General features: G+C 40.1%; 1 protein-coding gene across 1 annotated transcript in view; it reads right to left on the reverse strand.

The window, feature by feature from the left end:
* The window catches only part of LOC111156743 (cancer antigen 1), a 49,551-nt gene that overhangs the window by 4,079 nt on the left and 20,803 nt on the right, over nt 1-24,669 (reverse strand). Inside the window, 4 exon segments of the mRNA XM_022517800.1 lie at nt 6,155-6,225; nt 7,028-7,132; nt 21,497-21,577; nt 23,551-23,661. Coding sequence (XP_022373508.1) covers nt 6,155-6,225; nt 7,028-7,132; nt 21,497-21,577; nt 23,551-23,661 — 368 coding nt within the window.

Raw genomic sequence — 24,669 nt, forward strand, 5'->3', positions numbered from 1 at the left:
TGGGCTAAAATCAGGGTGTCAGTAAGGACGTGCTCCCTCCAGAGGCTCCAAAGCAGTATTCTTGGCCTCGCCTTTCCCGTCCTAATTCCGTGGTTCCTGGCTCGTCAGCACATCGCCTTTTCTGCCTGCCCGCTTGCTAGTTTGGTCATACTGCCTTCCTCCCTCATCAAATTTCTCTCTGCCCCCCTCTTATAACAACAATTGTGACTGTCTTTAGGGCTCCCCTGGATAATCCAGGATAATCTTGTCATCTCAAGATCCATCATTTAATCACGTCTGCAAAGTCCTTTTTGCCAGATAAGGGCACATTCACAAGTTCCAGGGAATGTGGCTGTCTTTGGGAAGCCATTACTCAGCCTACCACAGAGATAGGAAATTCTCTTGCGGAAGTCATAATCGCAAATGCAAATGCCTATGGAAGAGTCAGGCAAGTATGTGAAATGAGTGCAGCCAGCTAAGGGAGGATTGGGGCAACCCAGAGAGCGTATACCCCTATTGCAGAGGTCTCTTCTAGACAACAGGTTTGCGCAACAGAAAATTGATCAAGGCAAAAGGGCCCGAGGTGACCCCAACCCCTGAAATAAATACAGACAAACCTAGGAGGCAACTCACCTCGAAATATCCATAAGCCCTCACTAACCAATGGGCTACTTACAACCAAACACAGTTACCCAAAAAGGGAAAATTCCAAATGTCCCATACCTCGTTCCTTCTTCCTTTAAATACGGCTCCCACCCACTACCTCAATGCAGACAAGCTCTGCTTTGATGGCCTGCCTGTTGCTTCTCTGCAGTGTTTTCAGTTGGATTTACTGAATAAACTCCTGTCTCCTTTGTTCTGCCTCCAGTGAATTCCTTCACGGCCTGAGAGCCCCAACTTCTGCCAGATCAGGTCACCCCACGTTTGGGGGCTCCCATCTGATGGGGAGAGACACCACACCTATTATCTGCCAGAAGGACAAAGTTGCTACTTGCCTCTTGCCTGATGTTGCCTAGTGGGAATGTTACAGCAACGATGGCAGATCTTACTTTTAAAGAGGAGATGGAAATCAAAATTTTTACAGGAAATCTTCCTTTTTTTTTTAAAAAAAAAGATTATTTATTTATTTATTTGACAGCAAGCGAGCGAGCGAGCGAGAGAGAGAGAGATCATGAGTAGGCAGAGAGGCAGGCAGAGAGAAAGGGGGAAGCAGGCTCCCCGAGGAGCAGAGAGCCCGATGCGGGGCTTGACCCCAGGACCCTGGGATCATGACCTGAGCCGAAGGCAGAGGCTTAACCCACTGAGCCACCCAGACGCCCCGGAAATCTTCCTTTTTAAGTATTGGCAGTATTTCAAAAATAAGCATTATATGGGCAAAACAAAGCATATGTCTCAGGATAAGACATGCACAGTGGCGTTTTGAAGCCTCTGCATTACTGTCCAGAGATACCAGGCTTTTGTTTTCCAAGGTTAGAGAGGAGACATTGTCCAATCCAGGAGGAGATGACAATCTTAAATAGGCCCTCTGTTTCCAAACAGCTTGAATCTATCATTTTGTCCTTCTTTCTCAGAGTTCTTTTGACCATTCTATGGTCCTTTGAATTTCCATATGAGTTTCAGAATCAGCTCGTCAGTTTCTATTTTGAAAGCCTGCTGAATTTTTATTGAGATTCCATTGAATCTGTAGATCAGCGTGAGGGGAAATGAAGGCATCACAAGAATGATTCTGAAGAGCCATGAAAAGGCGTATCTCTTCATTTAGCTCAGTCTTCTTTATCCTCTCTCTACAGTGTTTTATACTTTGTATAGTCTTTCACAGTTTTTGTCAAATTTATCCCTGTGTAATTCATATTTTCAGTGCTTTTAGAAATATTTTTATTTTTTAATTTAGATTTCTGATTGCCCATTGCTAGTATATAGAAATACTATTGATCTCATGTTCTGCAACTTTGTTAATCTCTTAATAGTCTTTTTTGTAGGAGTGCCTGGGTGGCTCAGTGGGTTAAGCCTTTGCCTTCGGCTCAGGTCATGATCTCAGGGTTCAGCAGGAAACCTGCTTCCCTCTCTCTCTGCCTGCCTCTCTGCCTACTGGTGATCTCTCTGTCAAATAAATAATAAAAATAAAAAATAAAAAAATAGTCTTTTTTATAGATTTCATCAGATTCTCTACACAGATGATCAGGTCATTTAAAAAAAAATTCATGAGGGTTTTGGAGGGGTGGGAGGTGAAAGGTTGGGTGAGCCTGGTGGTGGGTATTATGGTGGGCACGCATTGCATGGAGCACTGGGTGTGGTGCCTAAACAATGAATTCTGGGACACTAAAAAGAAATTAAAAATAAAGAAACAAAAATTTAAAAAAAAACCCACAAATTCATGGGCGCCTGTGTGGCTCAGTCACTAAGTGTCTGCCTTCAGCTCAGGCCATGATCCCAGCGTCCTGCGATCGAGCCCTGCATCTGGCTCCCTGCTCTACAGGAAGCCTGCTTCTCTCTCTCCCACTCTCCCTGCTTGTGTTCCCTCTCTCGCCATCTCTCTCTCTCTATCAAATAAATAAATAAACTCTAAAAAAAAAATTCATTTACTTGTTCATTTTTAACTGGAATGCCTTTTATTTCCTTCTGGTTGCATTGGGCAGAACTTCCAAGTACAATATGAATAGAAATCATTTCTGATCTTGAAAAAGTATTCAGTCTCTCATCCTCAAGTAGGACTTTAATAGTATTTTTTCTATGGACGCTCTTCATCATACTGAATGAGGTCCCTTCTGTTCCTAGTTTGTTTGGTGTTTGTATCAGGAGTGGCTCTTGTGAAATGTTTTTTCTGTCCAATGATCACATGTTTTTTCCTTTTTAATTTTTCGTATGTTGTCCTATGTTAACAGGATTACTTCACATAGAGCTGACACCCCCCCCCCATTTTTTGCCCATATAAGGTAGTGTTCACAGGTTTCGGGGATTAGGATGTTATTATCTTGTAGGGAGCCATTTTTTCTCTGCCGTAATTACTGTTCTGCCATTTACTTTTTTTTTTTCAGCATAACAGTATTCCTTATTTTTGCACCACACCCAGTGCTCCATGCAATCCGTGCCCTCTCCAATACCCACCACCTGGTTCCCCCAACCTCCCAACCCCCGCCGCTTCAAACCCCTCAGATTGTTTTTCAGAGTCCATAGTCTCTCATGGTTCACCTCCCTTCCAATTTCCCCCAACTCCCTTCTCCTCTCTAACTCCCATTGTCCTCCATGCTATTTGTTATGCTCCACAAATAAGTGAAACCAAATGATCATTGACTCTCTCTGCTTGATTTATTTCACTCAACATAATCTCTTCCAGTCCCGTCCTGCCATTTACTTTTACCTCTTCTTTTTCTCATGCCAACCTTTTTTCATTAAAAAAAGAAAAAAGAAGTCAAAGAAATACAATGGAATTGTGATTATAGAGCAGTGTCAATGCTCTTTTAATATGTTACATATTTAAATGTGGCTATTTTGTTGGGGTTACAAGTCTTAAAGGTTAACAATTGTCCACTTTATTCTCTGTGATCAAGATATATAAACCACGGATTTTTAAAAAGATTTTATGTATTTATTTACTTGGAGGGGAGGGGCAGTGGGAGAAGGAGAGAGAGAATCTCAACCAGACTCTCTGCTGAGCACGGAACCTGACTCAGGGCTCGATAACATCACCCTGAGATCATGACCTGAGCCGAAACCAAGAGTCAGATACTTAACTGACTGAGCCACCCATGGATTTTTAACTGGGTGATGGGCATTTGAAAAAACCTATGGATTTTTAAACGCATGTTCAAGCCAGGAAAATATTATTGATCACCCTGTGTTTAGACTATAATGGAATTAGGAAGAAAGGTTATGGATTTACACTCTGGAATTTTCTGTGACTTCTGATTTGGTTTTGCACAGAAAAACATTTATAGGGACTTCACATGACTAGAAACCACAGTGCTGTGAAAGGGCAGGAACTATTATCTGTGAATGCAGTGTTGTCTATAAGAGACATGCATGGCCTTGGAAGTATGTTTCCAGGATGCAGTAGGTATTCTGGATGATAAATAGTGAATACATTAATGTAAAGGACACTGACAAATGCCCTCAAAGCCTATAGACTACAATGGTCCACGATGGACCACGATGGACAGACGATAAAAATGGAAGATCACCTAGAATAACAAGGTAGCATGGCTGGAGAACATGGGAGGCCAGGATAAGAAATGAACAGAGACTTTTTTTTTAATAACCCTCTACCCATTACTCCATGGGTATTATACTGTGCCTCACTTACTTATTCTTTAATCTTCCAATAAGGACTAAAGTTTCTTCCCAAAGTTCATGCATATTTTTTTGTAGGGAACTTTTGTTTGCTATTATATAGAAAGTTTTAAAAATTGGACTTATTTACAACGTGTTGCTCATTTACAGAAATTCAATTGACTTTGGAAGTTTTTCTTGTAATTGTCAATTTTGCTAAAGTCATTTATAAATATCGATAATTTATATGTAGATTGTTTTGGGCTTTCTTTGCAGGCAATTATATCGTTGGAAAATAATGAGTTTTGTTACTTTCATACCAACCTTTAGGATTTTTTTTTTCTCTCTTCTTATAGCACTGGTGAGGACTGCTAGCATAACGCTAAATAAAATTGGCAACAACCATGGGTTTATTTATCTTGTTCCGGATTTTTAGATGAAATACTTGGGAGTGTATCAACTGATTATTATAGTGGCTTTGGTTTTTTTTGGATGGAGGGATGGGAATGTAACTTTTTATCAAAAAGTAGAAAATTTCCTTTCTTGTATTTTTGTTATGAGTTCTAAAAAAAAAAAAATTCTTATTGTATACTGCTGTAGAATTCCTGAACGTATTGAAATGATATTTTCTCCTTTAATCAGTTAATGTGGTGGACTTTATTAATAGACTTTCTAATGATGAACCTTTCATTGTTGCGATAAATTCAATTTGCTCAGGATGCACTGTTGGTTTTTCCTTTCATTGCCGGATTCAGTTTATTTATGATTTTTGTTTAGAATTTTTGCATCTATATTTATGATGAAATTAGCTTATCATTTATTTCTCAGGCTGTTATTGTCTGTTTTAATGTTAAGATTACATTGGTTTTCTTTTTTTTTAAGGATTTAAAAAAATTTTTTTTTAACAAGAGAGACACAGCAAGAGGGAACACAAGCAGGGGGAGTGGGAGACGGAGAACAGGCTTCCCACAGAGAAGGGAGCCTGGTGTAGGGCTTGATCCCAGGATGGTGAGATCGTGATCTGAGCCAAAGGCAGACCCAGGTGAGTAGAATTTAGTGATTCATCACTTACATATAACACCCAGTGCTCATCACAGTGCCCTCTTTTTTTTTTTTTTTAAAGATTTATTTATTTTATCTGACAGAGATCTCAAGTAGGCAGAGGCAGGCAGAGAGAGAGGAAGGGAAGCGGGCTCCCTGCCGTACCTTCAGGATACGGTTTCTGCCTGCTTTTCTCATTGCCTCTTGCCATTCCCCTTCCTTGCTTTCAGCCACAGTGGAGATGTTATAGCTTCTCAAATGTGAGTTAGCCATGTAGAAATTTCATATTTGGGGTATCTTCCTACGTAAGATGAGACCTTTTGCTTAAGCTCTAGTGATCGCTAGCACAGTCTAAACGAAATTGTGGGAAGGATGAGGAAACAGCTTATGAGAAATGAGGATAAGAAATGAGTGAAAAAATTTGCAGAATTTAAAAACACGAATTTTGGAGTACTTTCAAGCTGAATCCCATTCTAGTGAGAGTTTAATTGGTTCTTGATCAACGTACATGCATGTTTCATTCGGTGTGCATTCAGAAACTTTTTGTGGATAAAGTCTAAGCATTGCAAGGTTATTTTACTTGAATACCAGGGAATAGCTTCTGAAATTTTTGGATATCTCTCACTAAGTCCATCACCTCCCACCTCCCTGAAATCGAAGGGAGCTCTGAGAAAGAAAGATGAAAATCCAGTGATTCAAGCAGTCAGACGTTACGCATACTATTTCATTGAAGAAACGGTCTTAATGTACAAAAACTGTACATTTTTCCTCCTCCTAGGAGTTTAAGAACAGAAACTTGGCAAGCCAGAGAGCAAACCCAATATGAGTACATGTTTATAAAATTAAAAACTATGCTTTTTCAACTTACTGTGCAATCTGGGAGTGGGATATCGTGAGCCTTTGGTCAGCACATTCGATGATTTCTTCGTAGGATGTAACCTTGAGAAAAGAAGCTAAAAATTATTCTCTGACATAGAGTTTTTATTTTTTGCTTTAAAAAATCTCTACATCCTGACATTCAATTATGTGACTCCCACCAGTAGTTTTACAGTAGGCAAAACAACTCTCTTATAGTTCTGAAATCAGGAATGTGAATAGAAATAGAATTATAAAGTGCCTACTCATCGTGAAGGAGTGAACTGTCAGAAAACGGACAACTGTTGGGTCAACTATAATCCAGTTGTCTTCCTTACAAGCAGTGGATGTATCCACTAAGGGTCAGAGCCTGTTTGGTTAAAGTTAATGCAGCTTTTAGGAGGTAAACTAGAATGTTAAGTTGGCAAGATTTATAATTACCCTCAAAATGAAATTGTAACACAAGACTTGAAATTGCTGATGGCAGAGGTAAAGATACACAGAACGTTCTTTGCTAGGTTGTCAGATAAAAAAGCTAATGAGAGGGTTTTATAATGTCATTAAGAACTAAAAGGAATCAATATAAATATTTCCGTCACTCCTCAGATACTTTGCAGCACCAAAATTCTATTATTTTAGTATTTGGCATAGTTTTAAAATTTTATTATTTTTAAAAGATTTCATTCATTTATTCATTCATTCATTCATTCATTTATGAGAGACAGAGAGAGGGAGAGGCAGAGGGAGAAGAAGGGTCCCTGCAGAATCCTGATGTAGGACTTGATCCCAGGACCCTGGGATCATGACCTGAGCTTGAAGGCAGACACTTAACCAACTGAGCCAGCATAGTTTTTAAAAACAAAGATTTCTATAAGAAAATTTATACCTTATTTATTAAGTTGCCTAAATGTCTTTGATATTTGTCATTTTCTTCAATGAGTCTGCTGCAGTGGTCTTCTTTTGATTCTAGAAGATTTCCCAATTTTGCAATCTATGGAGAAACATCAGTAAAAATACTAACCTAAAAACTGTCATGGAAACCATAGGCTGAGAATAAATGAAAACAGTGACCTAATCTTTATTCCAGGATTCTCTTAAACCAAGTTGTACCGTAAGTGAATCAATAGATGCTAATCCTAGTTAAATTGCATTTAGAACAGATAAGCAGAAATTATAATTTTATAATTAGTTATAATTCTCTCCAGTTTAACACTATGAAACAGCTTTGCAAATAATTTAACACTTGTTAGTGAATCCAAATGTCAACCCAAATCTTTACTACCCTACTACTCTCTTTCTTTTTTTTTACCCTCTTTTCATTTATAACCAATACATAAACATATTTGATTCTGTCTAAAGCACTGATGTGCTTGAGGATGCATTTTCAGGCTTGATAAATATTCTCAACTTGCATTAATGACGGCAAGTCTTAAAAAAAAAGTTTCAGTTCATATGTCATGTTCTGACCTAAGATCCAATGTTTAGGTGCAAAAAGAAATAAATAAAAATAAAAAATTGTATTTCTAAAAGTGACGTCTTGGATTGATTATCAAGAAAGGGTATTCACAAGTTCCCTTAGCAGTTACTTTAATTTTCAATTATAGAAGAAAAATGACAAAAATGTCCCCATTAAATACCAATGTTAAGGGGCACCTGGGTGGCTCAGTGAGTTAAGACTCTACCTTCAGCTTGGGTCATGATCTTGCCGTCCTGAGATCGAGCCCTGCATCGGGCTCTCTGCTCAGCAGGGAGCCTGTCCCCCCCACCCCGCCTACTTATGATCTCTCTCTCTCTGTCAAATAAATAAATGAAATCTTTTAAAAAAAAGAATGGCCATCAATCTTCTAATATTTTAGATATACTTATGTGTCTGTAGTGAAATCCCCTAGGAGAAGCAATGGCAAAACAAATTTCCAGCAGAAACAGCAACTTTCTTATTCTTACTTTTTAAAAAAGATTTTATTTATTTATTTGACAGAGAGAGAGAGAGAGAATGCGCACACATGAGCATGGGGAGGAGTAAAGGGAGAGGGATGAGTAGACTCTGTGCTGAGCAAAGAGCCCAGAGGGAGGCTTGATCTCAGGACCCTAAGATCATGATCTGAGCTGAAGTCAAGAGTCAGACCTTCAACCAACTGAGCCACCAAGGTGCCCCTTATTCCTACTCTTTTTAAATTAATGGGGTCAATACCAAGTTAGTGGTCCTACTCCTTTGACTACATACATTATTGAAGGCAGGGAGTAGAGATATTACTACCTCAATTTAACAGATGAAATCAAGGTAAAGAAAATCTAAAAGTTTTTGAAAGGTATGTCTAGAAGTGGAAAGACTGAAATCCATATTTATCAACCATTAGCATAGGGCTTTTCCCATTTTAGTCCTTTGCTTCTCCTCACCTGGACTCCTCACCTGGAGATTCATATAGCTAATGACCTCTTACTGAGGCAATACGGAATTGCTTCTCACTTCTGTTTTTCATTACAGACTTCATGGCAGGATTTGGATTTCTTTAATGGGTTTCAAGATAAGAACACTTTTAAGTCCTTGGGTTGAATTTTTAAATTTGCTAACCTCAAATTAAAGGAAGAAGAAGAAAACATTTTTAAGGGATATTTGTCTTAGAAATAAAGGAATAGCTCTTGTAAAGCAATTTTTTGAATTATGGTGGAAAAGAATCAACATTTGAAGTTTTTGCTAAAGCATTGAAAGTTTAGCTGCTTTAAGAGTATGACACATGATAAATTGCACGTATTTAAGAAGAGTATGGTTTGTTAAATTTTCACATATGTATACAACTATGAAGCCATCACCATAATCAAGATAATAAACATATCCATCACTGCCCCTCCTCTTGCCTCTTGGTAATTCCTCCCTCCTGCTTGCCTATCTTCCATAACTCCCACCCTCTATGCGAGCCCCGGGCAAATACCAATTTTGCTTTCTGTCACTGTTGATTTGTCTTTTCTAGAATTTTAGGGAATAGAAGCAAACAGTATTTATTGTTGTCTGGCTCTTGTCATTCCACACAATTCTGAGATTCATCAGTGTTGCATGTGTATCAGTAGTTCATCCCTTTTTCATTCCTCAGTAGTATTCCATGGTGTGGACATGCCATCATTGGTTTATCTATTCATCTGTTGGTTGGCATTGGAGTTGCATTCGGTTTTCAGCTATTATAACTAAAGCTGCTAAGAAACTTCATGTGTAAATCTTCGTATGAACATATGCTTTTTTAAAAAAATATTTTATTTATTTGAGAGAGAGAGAGAGAGAGAGAGAGAGAATGCAAATGGTAGAGAGGGGGAGAAAGAGAGGGAGAAGCAGACTTCCCACTGAGCAGGGAGCCCAACATGGAACTTGATCCCAGGACCCCAGGATCATGATCTGAGCCCAAAGCAGACAATTAATGGACAGCCCCTGAACATATGCTTTCATTTCTCTTGGGTAAATACCCAAGAGTAGACCGATGGTATAGATTTATCTTTTTTTTTAAGATTTTAGTTATTTATTTAACAGATTATAAGTAGGCAGAGAGGCAGACAGAGAGAGAGGGGGAAGCAGGCTCCTCACTGAGCAGAGAGCCTGATGCGGGGCTCGATCCCAGGACCCTGAGATCATGACCCGAGCCGAAGGCAAAGGCTTAACCCTCTGAGCCACCCAGGCACCCCTATATTTATCTTTTTAAGAAACTGCCAAAATGTTCTTCAAAGTGGCTGTACCATATTACATTCCCATAAGCAGCATTCCCATCAGGTGCTCCACATCCTCATCAATCCTTAGCGTGGTCAGTGTTTTAACAGACACTGTAATAGGTATGCAGTAGTATTCATCGTGGTTTTAACGTGCATCTTAATGATGGCAAGTTTCTCTTCAGGTGCTTATTTGCTATCCGTGTATCATTTTAGTGAGGCATCTGTTAAAATATTTTTGTCCACTTTAAAAACAAAGATTATATTTATTTTGAGAGAGAGAGAGAGAGAGAGAGAGCACGCACACACACAAGTATGGGGAGGAGCAGGGAGAGCTGGAGAGAGAATCTCATGCAGACTCCATGCTGAGCACGGAGCCCAACACGCAGGTCCATTTCACGACTCTGAGATCATTACCAGAGCCCAAATCAAGAGTTGGACACTTGACCTACTGAGCCACCCACGTGCCCCTTTTGCCCACTTTTTAAACTGGGTTATTTTCTTATTACAAAGTTTTGAGGGTGCTTTACATATTCTAGATACAACTTCTCTATTAAATCTGTGATTTTCAAATGTTTTCTTCCAGTCTGTGGCTTGCCTTTTCATTAAGAGCTCAAATTCTAAAGCTTAAAAAAAAATTCCAAAATAGGAAAGTTGTAGAAGACAGTATACTAGAGTCAAATTACCGAAAAAGTCGAAAACATTTTCATGAAAACATACCAAAAAGTACTTTTTAATATGTAAAGTAATATTTAAGCAATAATTTAAAGGATGTGGGGGTGGCAACATTTCTCTTTGGTAAAGGAAGATAACACAAAATAACGTTGAATGTGGCTATTTGACTAATATTAGTGAAAGCTTTCCTTTGATGTCATGTCTTTCTCTTGATGTCTCAGAGCTGTTGTAATGCTTCAGAGCTAAATGCTAGGAAATCTGAACCCACACCAAGTCTCCACCAAAAGAAAGCAGATTTGAATGAAGGGAGAGAAACTGAACATTAGTAAGTTGGCTTTCTATGTACTTGGCTTAAAATGGCAGGAGGTATGGGGTGCCTGGGTGGCTCAGTGGGTTAGAGCCTCTGCCTTCGGCTCGGGTCATGGTCCCGGGGTCCTGGGATCGAGCCCCGAGTCGGGCTCTCTGCTCAGTGGGGAGCCTGCTTTCCTTCCTCTCCCTTTGCCTGCTTCTCTGTCTGCTTGTAATCTCTGTCTGTCAAATAAGTGAATAAAATCTTTAAAAAATAAATGGCAGGAGGTAGAGGCACCTGGTGGCTCAGTCTGTTAAGCGTTTGCCTTCTGCCAGGTCATGAACCCATGGTCCTGGGATTTAACCCTGAGTTGCGCTGGGCTCTCTACTCAGTGGTGAGTCTGCTTGTCTCCCTCTCCCTCTCCCTCTGCTGCTCTCCCTGCTTGTGCATGCCCTCTGTCAAATGAATAAATATAAGCTTTAAAAAAAAGATGGCAAGGGCGCCTGGGTGGCTCAGTGAGTTAAGCCTCTGCCTTCGGCTCAGGTCATGATCTCAGGGTCCTGGGATCGAGTCCCGTATTGGGCTCTCTGCTCAGCAGGGAGCCTGCTTCCCTCTCTCTCTCTCTGCCTGCCTCTCTACTTGTGATCTCTCTCTGTCAAGTAAATAAATAAAATCTTTAAAAAAAAAAAAGATGGCAAGATATATGAGCCCTGGGCTCTATTCTACCTGGTCCTAAATTTCTGGATCCATAGATACTGTCTACGCCTGCAGCCACTGCCCCACCCCCCCAGTTCAGTCAGTAATTCTTGTGGCTTCCCTTCTAGGCTTTTCACATGACATTCGTGCATGGTTTTGGCCCTGTTTAGTCTTAGTTCTTTGATTTTGGCATCCTCTGCTGCCCCCAGTGAGGATCTCAGCTCTCACTGGGAAACTCCTCCCCCTACTCCCACCCCTTCAGCCTCCCCAGACAGTCACCATAACTAAGTGAAGGTAGAAGAGAAATCAGATTTGGGGACAAGATAAATTGAAGATAAAGCAAAAAATCTTTAGATGGGTATTAGGCCCAGGAATAGGTATTGTACAAATTTAAAACACTATGGCTTGGAAGGTGGTGTGAAATCTGCACATAGTGGATATTATTAATTCTATCATAACTCTTATTCCTTGAAAATATAACGTATGTGTTGAAACCTGTGTTAAATGACAATTATTAAACTCCACATATATTAAAATCTACAGGTGAGACCATCCCACAGATATAATGGAAAAAGCAATATACTAAAAACATTCCATCTTACTGCAAGTATAAAGTAAAAGGCCAATTGTCTAGAAAAATTTCAGTGATAATTATTTAATACTGCAAGGTTTTGGTGAAATAGTACCACAAACACACTGCTACCTGCAAGGTAAAGTTTAAGTCTTTTGAAAATTCATTTGATAGTGTACATAAAGATCCACATGCTTATTTATAGCTTTAAAAGCAGTAATCCCACTTCGATAATTTATTCTAAGGAAATAATACAAAGGAAAAACTTCTCCAGGTAAAAGTAAAAAGAACTCAAACATCCAACAAGGGGAAGGGCTAAAAAAATATTTTATTTTCACTCCATGGTCTTGATGAAGTCCCAAAAATTCATTTTCGCTTTTGTTTCCTTTGCCTTTGGAGACATATCTTGAAAGAAGTTGCTGTGGCCGATATTGAAGAGGTTACTGCCTATGTTCTCCTCTAGGATTCTGATGGATTCCTGTCTCACATTGAGGTCTTTTATCCATTTTGAGTTTATCTTTGTGTACGGTGTAAGAGAATGGTCGAGTTTCATTCTTCTACATATAGCTGTCCAGTTTTCCCAGCACCATTTATTGAAGAGACTATTGAGTCACTGAAAATTATATATACTCTATATGCAATCTCTAAGGATAACATGAACATGTAAAAATGTGTGATACTTAACTGAAGCAAAACTCAAGAGTTTACATACAGTATGATTTCAAGTCTGTAAAAATGTGTGGACAAAGACTGGATGTATCTGAAATGTTCTAGTGTGAGCTATGATTTATTCATATGTCAAAATACTACAAAGGCATGGAAAAGGGTAAGTTACATCTACACCTATCACAACAAAGAATCTTGCAGTTATAAGATTGGGGGGGGAATTCAGGAAAGGATATATAAGATGCAGTAAAGAAGACAGGCAAAACGATATGCACATCGTTTAAAGATAAATATGTAAGCAGGAAATACAGACGTGCATGGTAAAGGTAGACACTAAATTCAGGATAATGGTTACCACTGGGTGGAGGGGAGAAAAATGCAACTGGAGGAGGACACAGAGGGCTTCACCTATATTCACATTTCATTTCTTTATCTGGACAGTAAGTACCCGTCTATTTATTATATTAGTTTTTACACGGTTTGTTGTGAAATGTTTAAAATAAATACTTTTTAAGATAGCATCAAAGCCCTTACATAAGGTCCAGCAAGACCTCCTCACCCCAGGGTGCGTGAGGGCTGACAGCAGGAGCAGTGGTGTGCTCTCCCATCTCCCCAGCACCTCCCCTCCCGTGGCATCTGCCCACGTGTGCATGGTGCAGAGGCAGACCCACGGCAAGGGGGATGGGCCTTGACAATCATCTGGAAGCAGCAGGTTCCAAGGGTAGGGTTGAGTAAGGCAGAGGAAGAGTACCCATGTCTGGCCCTGTCCACAGCAACGTACACTTGACCAGAGCACAGCAGGAAGTTCTCTTGGAAAGCTGATTTCCACGATGTGTGGACGTGGCACTGAGCGGTGGAGTGAGAGGTGGAGAAGCCAGCTGGCTGCCAGAGCTGGCTGAGGGGCCCTCAGTCCAGGTGTCCATGTTCAGTCATGAAGTCCTCCAGCAGAAGATTTCCTAGGTTGGGTCCCTGCTATGCCCCTCCCCCATGTTCTAGATTTGTAGATTTAGTTCCAAGTTAATAAGGTATGAACTACTCTAATATATTATGAGGCACTGAAATTCAGATTGCTAAAATAAATAAGGTCAACACATCTTGTATTAGTTTTTTATTGGTGCTGTAGGAAACCATAAACTTAGTGGCTTACACTAAGATAAATTTATTATCTACAGTTCTGTACGTTAGAAGTCTGACAGGGGTCTCCTCCTTTGGCTAAAGTTAAGCGTCAGCAGGTCTGTGTTCCTTTCTGAAGGCTTTTGGGAGATTTTCCAGCTTCTGAAGGCTGCCCACATTCCTTGGCTTGTGGTTCCCTTTCCTCATCTTCAAAGCCAGCAATGTTGTGTCCCTTACATTCTTCAGTCCTATCTCTCTCAGACAGGGCTGGATGCATGAGATTAGATTGGACCCATCCTGATAATTCAGGATAGTCTATCTCCATATCTCAAGGTCCTTGATTTAATCCCATCTGCAAAATCCCTTTTGCCATAAGTGCCTAGATTTCTTATTTTATTAAGGGATGCAAAGTCCCCATTGCTTTGTCCCAGGACTAGGGTGTGGAGATCTTTGGGCGGCCATTACTATGCCTACCATACACCACTCTACTAGGATCACTGAGATCTTTTGTGATGAGGGGTACAAGTGGCCTGGTGATACAGTCAAGATATTTGGCTCTATCTAGTTCATAATTCCAGGTTTCCTAAGAAAAAAAATTTTTCTTTTGCTTCCATTAATACTTTTTCCTCATATGGGGTTATCTTACATTCTGCTCTTGTCAACTTAAGAGAGAAAGTGTGTCAATATAGAAATAACATTTCACCAGAACAGTAGATCTATCTATCATTGTTATGAATGGCCTAGGAGACTGGGACATCTGAAGGCTGGCTGATTGATTGATTGATTGATTGAATTTCCCTTTGGATAAAGCAAAACTGAACTCTGGTCATTGACATGGTTTTCATTATTAATGTGATGGAAACACATTTGTTTTCTCAAAGGAAGCTCTTATCCCCATGGCACTAAGTGAAACAATAATCTCTGTAAGAAATGGAGAAAGGGGTTTCCTAGGATTGCTGAGGGCATAGCACCAACCACCGCTTGGGAAAAGCAATTCTGTGAAGGCCAAGCCAGCATGTTCCACACAGCAGCTGAGAATAATCATGACCCAGTTTGTGACTCCTTATTAAGCAGTGAAATGAATTTATGACCAACACAAAGACATGAAATAGAAGAATAAAAAACAAGTGTTTCTTCTGTGTAGGGATACATATGTATCTGACCCAAGAAGTGAACTGTGTTTTCTACTGTGCATGACTCCGAGAGCCGTGAGATGGCTGCACAGGCAATCCTTCGGGGATGACAAGTTCTTAAACAAACTGAGTTGGTCAGCGAATAGGCTGATGTCAGATCCCACAACAAGGGTCCGTAGTGCAAGCATTGGTTCTTACACCAGCGTCAGAATAGGATTTAGGAAAACTGAAGCCAGGAAGTTGAGGAATAGGGTGTGGTAGGCACAGTAATGGCCGCCCAAAGATCTTACACCCTAGTCCTGGGCCATGGCAATGGGGACTTAGCATCCCTTGATAAAATAAGTGCCCAGGGTGCTTGAGAGAGCAAGGAAACAGATGGTAAGGTTGACATCTTCCTGTGGAAACCGAGGAGCACGAGTTGGACCTGACTGGACAGCCATCTCATCTGTGTGGCTGGAGTTCAAGTGAGCCCACAGTCTTCCTCAGGAGGTTTCCTAGTGGCAGAGAAGCCCACTAAACTCTAAAGCTTGCTCAAGGGAATACTGTGTCCAAACCCAGGAACTGGGGGGTATGTTTAATACTCAGAGGAACCATAAGACACTGGGTTGTGACCGTTTCTTTTGTCTCCCTTAGAACATTTTTCCTAGAGTGGTAATTTTCTGTCTTACATCATATTTGTTTCCTTATTTTATGATTATAGGAGATGAACATGAAAATAATCTGCTACCTTCTAAGTATTTCCTTGACTAGAAATAAACATCTGTGAAGACTATTAAAATAATAAATTAAATGCTTTATGTAATGCAGAGAATACTATAGTAAAGTCTGTGTGAGTGTGTCTGTGTAGTGAAGTGTATATATATACATAGTAAAGTATAGTGAAGTATATGTTTTTTTTTAATCTTCAACTATTATATAATAACAGTTAAAGGATATCTTCTATATTACCGGTTTCAAATATTTTATTTTATTTTTTAAGGATTTTATTTATGTATTTGACATAGAGAGATCACAAGTAGGCAGAGAAAGAAGGGGGAAGCAGGCTCCCCGCTGAGCAGAGAGCCCGATGTGGGGCTCCATCCCAGGATCCTGAGATCATGACCTGAGCCGAAGGCAGAGGCTTTAGCCCACTGAGTCACCCAGGCGCCCCAGGATTTTATTTATTTATTTGACAGAGAGAGAAAGAGTGCGTACAAGCCGGAAGCTACAGAGAGAGAGGGAGTAGCAGGCTCCCTGCTGAGTGGGGACTGCCTCCCAGGATCCTGGGATCATGACCTAAGCTGAAGGCAGATGCTTAACTGACGAGCCACACAGGTGCCCCTAAAAAATTTTATTTTTATAAAAAGATTACTATTTTACTGAAGATGGGCTCTAGGAGGACCTTGAGGAATCATTATTATTAGCCTAACCTGAACCCTAAACCACAGCACTATTAACTAGACTCTCGTCTGTTCACTCTGACCAAATCCCTGACTTCGGTGTACTTTATCCAAGGCTCCTAGGATCAGGAGACATTTTTGTCCCTGACAGTTAAATACCCGCGGTGTTATTAGAGCCCAGCAGTAGGTGAAGCTGGGGTCAAAGACCCTATCTCAAGCTGGAGGAGGTCAGAAGGTGAAAGGAACAGGAAGTTCAGAATTGTGAAGAACCAAAAGCAAGGGGTCAGAAGGGCCACGAGATAAGCACATGACAATAGTAAAGGACACATAAGCCATCTAATTTCACTCTAGCAGATCACGTCTTGCTGGCCTAGAGCTCCTTAGAGAATGAGAAGTGAGCCTTCTGGAGCACGCTTCTGCATTTCAAAAACGCTTTACTTCAGAAAATTCCAAACACATACAAAAGTAGAGCAAATAATGAAGCACTGTGTGTCCATCACTTAACTTCAACAATTATCAATACTTTTCCATCATCTTTTCATCTGTCTCCAACCTCCCGCCTCCCCAATTCTGCCATGTTTTCATTTCCCTGGAGTATTTAAAAGCAAACCTACCCACTCTATAGGAGAAGATACTAGCAAATGACATCAGATAAAGGGCTAGTATCTAAAATCTATAAAGAACTTACCAAACTCAACACCCAAAGAACAAATAGCCCAATCACGAAATGGGCAGAAGATATGACCAGACATTTCTTCAAAGAAGACATCCAGATGGCCAACAGACACCATGAAAAAATGCTCCGCATCACTTGGCATCAGGGAAATACAAATCAAAACCACAATGAGATATCACCTCACACCAGTCAGAATGGCTAAAATTAACAAGTCAGGAGATGACAGATGCTGGTGAGGATGCGGAGAAAGGGGAGCCCTCCTACCCTGTTGGTGGGAATGCAAGCTGGTGCGGCCACTCTGGAAAACAATAAGGAGGTTCTTCAAAAAGTTGAAAACAGAGCTACCCTATGACCCAGCAACTGCACTAATGGGTATTTACCCTAAAGATATGAATGTAGTGAACTGAAGGGGGACGTGCACCCCAGTGTTGATAGCAGCAATGTCCACAATAGCCAAACTATGGAAAGAGCTCAGATGTCCACTGACAGATGAATGAATAAAGATGATGTGGTATATATTTACAATGGAATATTCAGCCATCAAAAAAAAAAATCCTGCCATTTTTGCAATACTGTGGGTGGAACGAGGGGGTATGATGCTAAGCAAAATAAGTCAATCAGAGAAAGACAATTATCATATGGTTTTACTTATATGTGCAGAAGATCATAGGGGGAGGGAGGGAAAAATAAAACAAGACGAAATCAGAAAGGGAGAAAAATCGTAAGAGACTCTTAATCATAGGTGATGTATATTAAGGAGGGCATGTGATATAATGAGCATTGGGTATTATATGAGAATGATGAGGGATGCCTGGGTGGCTCAGTCAATTGGGTGTCTGCCTTCGGCTCAGGTCGTGATCCCAGGGTCATGGGATCAAATCTGCCATTCAGCTCCCTGCTTGGCTGGGAGCCTGCTTCTCCCTCTGCCTGCAATTCCCCCTGCTTGTGCTTGTGTGCTCTCTCTCTGACAAGTGAATCTTAAAAACAAAACAAAAAAACCAGAACTAAGAAGCTGTACTGGCTGCTACCCTCTTCACTTATACCCAAGCTTTAAAAAAAAAAAAAGAATGATGAATCACTGAACTCTACCTCTGAAACTCGTAATACATTATATGTTAATTAGTTGAATTTAAATTAAGAGAAAAAAATAAAGCAAAATTAAACATTCTATTAATTCACTCATAAATACTTTTCTATATGTAACACATAAGGGTTTTTATTTATTTTTTATTTTTTTTTAAAGATTTTATTTATTTATTTATTTGACAGAGAGATAGCGAGCACAGGCAGACAGAGAGGCAGGCAGAGAGAGAGAGAGGAGGAAGCAGGCTCCCCACCAAGCAAGGAGCCCGATGCGGGACTCGATCCCAGGACCCCGGGATCATGACCTGAGCCGAAGGCAACCGCTTATCCGACTGAGCCACCCAGGCGTCCCCATAAGGGGTTTTAAAAACACAATGATACTTGGGTGCCTGGTTGGCTCAGTCAGAGAAGTATACAGTTCTTGATTTCAGGGGCTGTGAGTTCGAGCCCCGCATTGGGTATTATGATATTATATAAATAAAACTTTAAAAAATTAACTAAAAGCACAATATCGATATTAAAATTAATAATGATATTAAAATATTAATATTCTCTAATACCGGAATGTGTTCCTTTTTCTGCTCTCTGACAAATACCTTTTTAGAGTAGGTTTGTTCGAATCAGGACCTACACAGGTGTGACACACTGCATTTGGTTGATGTGTTCATTGTCTCCACTGTCCATACCAACTATTCCTTTCCTCTCCCTCCCTTTTCTTGTGCCAAGTGTTTACTGATGCAAATCTTCTCCACTCTGGATTTGTTATCATGGTGTCATCTCTATTTATCCACGGTCAAGATAGTTCGGTCTAGAAGTCTGCTTTCGGATCCAGCTGTTTTGGTGAGAAGACTTCATAGATCTGCTGTGCCTGTCCTCTTGCATCACATCAGGGGGTGTGCGTGGCTCACCTTTAGCGGCTTGAGATTGATTAACAAGCTCAGGAGCTTGTCAGATTGACCCATTCATTAAAAGCTCCCCTCAGGGGCGCCTGGCTGGCTCAGTCGGTTAAGCATCCGATTCTTGATTTTGGCTCGGGTCATGAACTCAGGGTGGTGAGACTGAACCTCACATTGAGTTCTGCATCAGGCTCTGTGCCGGATCTGGAGTCTGCTTGGAATTCTCTCTCTCTCTCCCTCTCCTTCTGTTTCCCCAACATCACCAACACTCTCTCTCTCTCTCTCTCAAAAAAAGAAAAGAAAAAAAAAAAGCAAAAAGCAAAAACCTCCCCCTCAGTCTTGAATGTAAGGTTTTAGCAGCCATTATAATTGCCCCCAAAAGATCCCTTTTCTTTTCTGCTTTTAGTAGCTTACCTTTTCAGTGAGGAGCTTTCCCTCCCTCATCAATTATTCGGTTTTTCTGAGAGACAGTTTGTACAAGTAGCCTGCCGCACATTCTAGAAACGACATAGTGTGTCTGACATGCTTCTAGCTGTGTCCTCTTTCTCATTCCAGCCTCCCACTGCTGGGAAGAGGAAGGTCCACTTGTATTAACTTTTATGCCCAAAGCACAGAAACTACTAATGACAGAATTGATTGAGGGCTCTCCTCTCATCTCCCTGTGCTCAGATTTTATTAGTCTTCAAAGTCCAGTTGCCACTGCCTTCATAAGGTGTCGCATGACTCCCCAACTTGGACAGTATCTGTTCCTCATCTGAGCTTATCATTAGACAAACACTGCCCCTGTTAGACACTGGTCACTGTATCACTTTTTAAGGAACTTCCCTTTTATCCCTCATGAACACTTATTTATGTATTTTATCTTCTTTTCCAGGTTTCTCAGAAGCAGAGATCATGTTTGATTTGGCTTTCTGCCCCCATAGTGACTAGCATTTTTAGCCTTTTGTGAGAAGTCAATAATTACTTGTTAAATTTAAAAGAATAGTGAATTATGAGAAACTTTTGAGCCCTCGCCACATTGGACTTTTTCTTCTCTCTCAAAGATGAATGGTTATGCTATGAATTTATTGCGGAATGCCAATTTTTAACAATTTAGAAATATGGTAGACTTCTCTAACTGCTATTAAAATAAATTATATTAATTAATCACCTTTTCTTATGTGAGATCCAGTTGGATTGCAACTCTGTAACTACCTAGATACCAAGATCACATTTTTTAAAAAGATTTTCTTTATTTATTTGACAGAGATCACAAGTCGGCAGAGAGGCAGGCAGAAAGGAAGGGAAGCAGGGTCCCTGCTGAGCAGAGAGTGCGAAGTGGGGCTCGATCCCAAGACCCTGAGATCATGACCTGAGCCGAAGGCAGAGGCTTTAACCCACTGAACCACCCCCAGGATCTCAGCCCCCAAGATCACATTTTTACTTTCTTATAGCATATTTTTCCTGTTCCATCTGCCTTTATTTTTTTCCAGCTTTATTGAGATATAACTGACACATAGTACTGTGTAAGTTTAAGGTGTCCAGCATGCTGATTTCATACATTCTGTACTGCAAAATGATCACCACCACAACAGTAGCTAACGTCTCCATCAAATCACATAATGACCATTTCTTTTCTGTAGTGATGCCTTCAACTTTAGACGGCATCTAAAGTGAACTATTACCTGAAGTACTCCTTAATCATAGTTGTTGTAAACAGCTACTGATAAATTAAGAATGGTGGTGGCTGGCTCAGTCGGAAGAGTATGCAATTCTAGATCTGAGGACTGTGAGTTAGAGCCCTATGTTGGGTGTAGAGATTATAAATAAATAAATAAATAAATAAATAAATGAACTTAAAAAAATGGTGGTAGCATAAATGTGTTTCAATCACTGTGAAAAACAACACCCCTTTTTTTGATTACTGCATTTGGAAAGAAATAAATCTGATTAGTCTAAACAAGAGTCAGGTAGAACAAGATGTAAAATTTCAAAACCTGAAAATGCAAACTTTAATTCTATATTTTTATGGTCGAATGATACTGCCACAGTGCCAGTATGTGACTGTTTTAATGAACAGTCTGATATAGTAAGAATGGTGGTGGCTTAAATTCGTTAATAAAATGGTGCTATGGATAAAAATGCCAGCAAATCAACAAAAGGTCTTTCTTATCAAGAAATCAGGTTCTTCATTCAGACTGTGGTACCTATTCAGTTTGGCTCCCAGTAAGACGGGTATATCTCCAGCACTTGTGGCTTCATCTGAATCAAAACCTGTAAACTGAGATTAAATACATTTGTGCTCACTTCCAATACTTGCACATTCCTTGGGAAATTTGATAATAAATACTTTATAAGCTTAACAATCAAAGAGCTCTTCAGTGGCTAGAATCATAGAAGTGTAGAACTTGGAGCTAAAAGGATTTTGACAAATATACCAAGAGAACATAGATATTTGAAATCGTATTTTTGCATGTTAAAGACAGTACATGGGAAATGTTAAACTCACCTCAAAAACCTGATCTTGAAATGCTTTTTCTTTTGCAATTAGCTCTCTAAAAGCTGTGATTTTGTCTTTATGTTCTAATAGCTAAGGAAAAAAGCGTTTTATATTTCAGAAAAGGAGAAGAAATAAAACTACATTCGATAACATTGATAATAAAATCATCAAACCATGCCCTGTCTAGTCCCTGGTCTCCAAAGATCTACTGTTTTTACAGCTCTTGTGCAGAAGAAAGTTCACACAGCAGATCAGAGACTGCTTCCCTCAGGAATGCCTGCTCGTCACGCTGCCCCCTGACTGGCATCTGGGAATGTGCATTGCAGGAGGAGTGCCATCATTCTATAATCTGAATGGCTCGTTGCGCCTAACCTATCTGTACAGAACGTGTCGTTTATGCTGAATGCCTCTTTCCTTCTGGAAGGTCCAGTTTGGTACACGCTAGGGGGACATGCCTATGTGAGCAGCCCCCAATAAAAACCCTGGGTGCTGGGTCTCTAATGAGACCCTGGTAAAAATTTCACACGTATTATCACAGCTCATTGCTGGGAAAATAAAGTGCATCTTGTGTGACTCCACTGGGGAGGGGCTCTTGGCAGCTTGAATCTGGCTTCCTCTGGACTGTGCCCCAAGCCCCTTTTCCCTCTGCTGACTTTGCTCTGTAGCTTCTCATGGTGAAACATAGCTGTGACTATCACCGGGTCCTAGCAGATCATGGAACCTGAGGGTGGGCTTGGGATCTCTGGGAGTTTATCCCAATATTCAGGTGTTTTCACAGTTAGGCTATCAGAATTCTTCTTTAAAGGGGGGGGGGAACTACCAACTTTTCCTAGATGTAATTTATAATCATTTCTATTTGTTCGTTTGCTCCTTTATGAAAATGACAATAAATTTTAATATTCAGTATACATATTTCTCCCCAAATCAGTGAGGTAAAGTGTGATGCACAGAATTATTTTTATTATGAACTATTTCCAATATTTAATTTTTTAATTTTTAGAAAGATTTATTTATTTATTTATTTGAGAAAGAGAGAGAAAGAGAGAGAGAGGGAAAAGCAAACTCCCTGCTGAGTGTGGAGCCCTACACAGGGCTTGGGGCTCGATCTCATGAACCTGAGATCATGACCTGAACTGAAATCAAGAGTTGGACATTTAACTGACTGAGCCACCCAGCACCCCCAAAATTTCCAATATTTAAAAAAACAGAGAAAAAAAATGGAATGACCCTCCATGTAATTATCACCCAGCTTCAACTACTGATGGCTAGCGGACAATTATATATCATTTATACCCCCGACCATGCTCTCTTCCCTCCAATCCCCCTTCACAGAGTCCAATTACAGACACTACATTATTTCACCTGGCAATATTTCAGTAAATTTACCAAAACAACACAAATATCTGAAATTGTGTTTCTGTAATATCCTGCTCCAACCCTCACTGGGGCTTATTTTTGAAGGTTGGTTTAAGAAATGGAGGACAGTATTTTCTCTGTGTATCTGTTATTCCTTCATCAGGTTAGCTAGGAGACAAAGAGACTCCCCAGATTATCCATAATAAATTTTCTGTCCACCTCAGTTCAGAGAAATAATTTCCTCATAACATTGGACTGAATTTGTTTCTACAATCAAAGATCCCATATTTGACAATGTTTTTATTCCATTAACTGATAAACTTGCCACTTCTGTATTCCTCTCACATTAAAAGTGGCACAAATTAACATCCTGCTATCGTCTTTTATTTGAGAGAGAGAGAGAGAGAGAGAGAGAGAGAATGAGCAGGAGGGGCAGAGGGAGAGGGAGAATCTCAAGCAGACCCAGAAGCTGAGCAAGAAGCCTGACATGGGTCTCAATCTCATGACCCTGAGATCATGTCCTGAGTGGAAACCAAGAGTCAGATGTTTAACCAACTGCGCCACCCAAGTGCCCTGCCCAAAACAACTCTTTTTAAAAAAAATCCCAAATTTGCAGAATTTCTTTATACTTTGTTCAAGTTATCTTTGTCTTTGATTTTTTTCACCAAACATGATACAATTTTTAGAATAAACAATAAATACAGTACCTCTTTATCTAAACTTTTCTTCTTAAGATGGAACTGCTTCAATTTTTGTAGCATCGTATCACTAACTTTCTCACTCTCTTTGAAATGTTCAACATCGGGAGTGGTGATGTCCTAAGAGGAACAGTTTGAGAAGCTGTATTAAAAAGTTTTCAGTAAAGGTAAAGGGAAGACAGAAAACACACACACAAAATTTCCAGAATAAGTGACCAAAGCAAAAGAGATAAAATATTGAACCCAATTCTTCAATTATTCGTAAGACATCCAGTAAAGGGTTAGTGTGGAAAGAATTCTTATAGACTCACACTTGTATATAAGCTGTTATTGGGCCAGACTAGTATAATCGCTGGGAAGTTAATACCCATCTATAATAACAATACATGCTTTCACATTCACACATACATCCTGCTTAGCCTAGCTTGGTCAGTTTATAAATCCAAACTTCAGCCAAATTGCTCTATCTGACACCACAGTAACCAGATATCCTCAACAACACTGAAACTCTAGATATTTCAAGGGTACCCAGAATGAAGATATTTGTATGTATAACCTCAGGGTCAAAAATGTGTGCATGAGTTGGACTGCCTGAGTTTGTATCTGAGAAACCTGACTGTTCTAAGCCTCAGTTTGTTTTTCCATGTTTTATTTTATTTTATTGTTTTATTTATTTTATTTTATTTTTATTTTTTCCATTAAAAAAAAAAAAGCCTGATGATATAAAGAATAGTTAATATAAGGACTGGAGGAGATAACCCATGAAAAGCAGGAAGCAGTCTTCAAGGACAGGTTGAGTGCTGATTAAGGGTTCAACCTGTATTAGGGACAAGGCATACAATGTACCAAGTACACAACTCCCTACTGCCCTCCCTCTGCTTCCGTTCTAGTGGGTGTGGGAGACCCAGAACAAGCAAACATAATGTTTGTTTGATGTGGGATGAGACTGACAGGAGGGCTGACGACACATTTTTCCTTAAGAGGTGTGACAGACGGGCGCCTGGGTGGCTCAGTGGGTTAGGCCGCTGCCTTCGGCTCGGGTCATGATCTCAGGGTCCTGGGATCGAGTCCCACGTCGGGCTCTCTGCTTGGCAGGGAGCCTGCTTCCCTCTCTCTCTCTCTCTCTCT

The sequence above is a fragment of the Enhydra lutris genome, unplaced genomic scaffold, assembly GCF_002288905.1.
Source record: "Enhydra lutris kenyoni isolate GAN:26980312 unplaced genomic scaffold, ASM228890v2 scaffoldscaffold48, whole genome shotgun sequence".
NCBI classification, from domain to species: domain Eukaryota; kingdom Metazoa; phylum Chordata; class Mammalia; order Carnivora; family Mustelidae; genus Enhydra; species Enhydra lutris.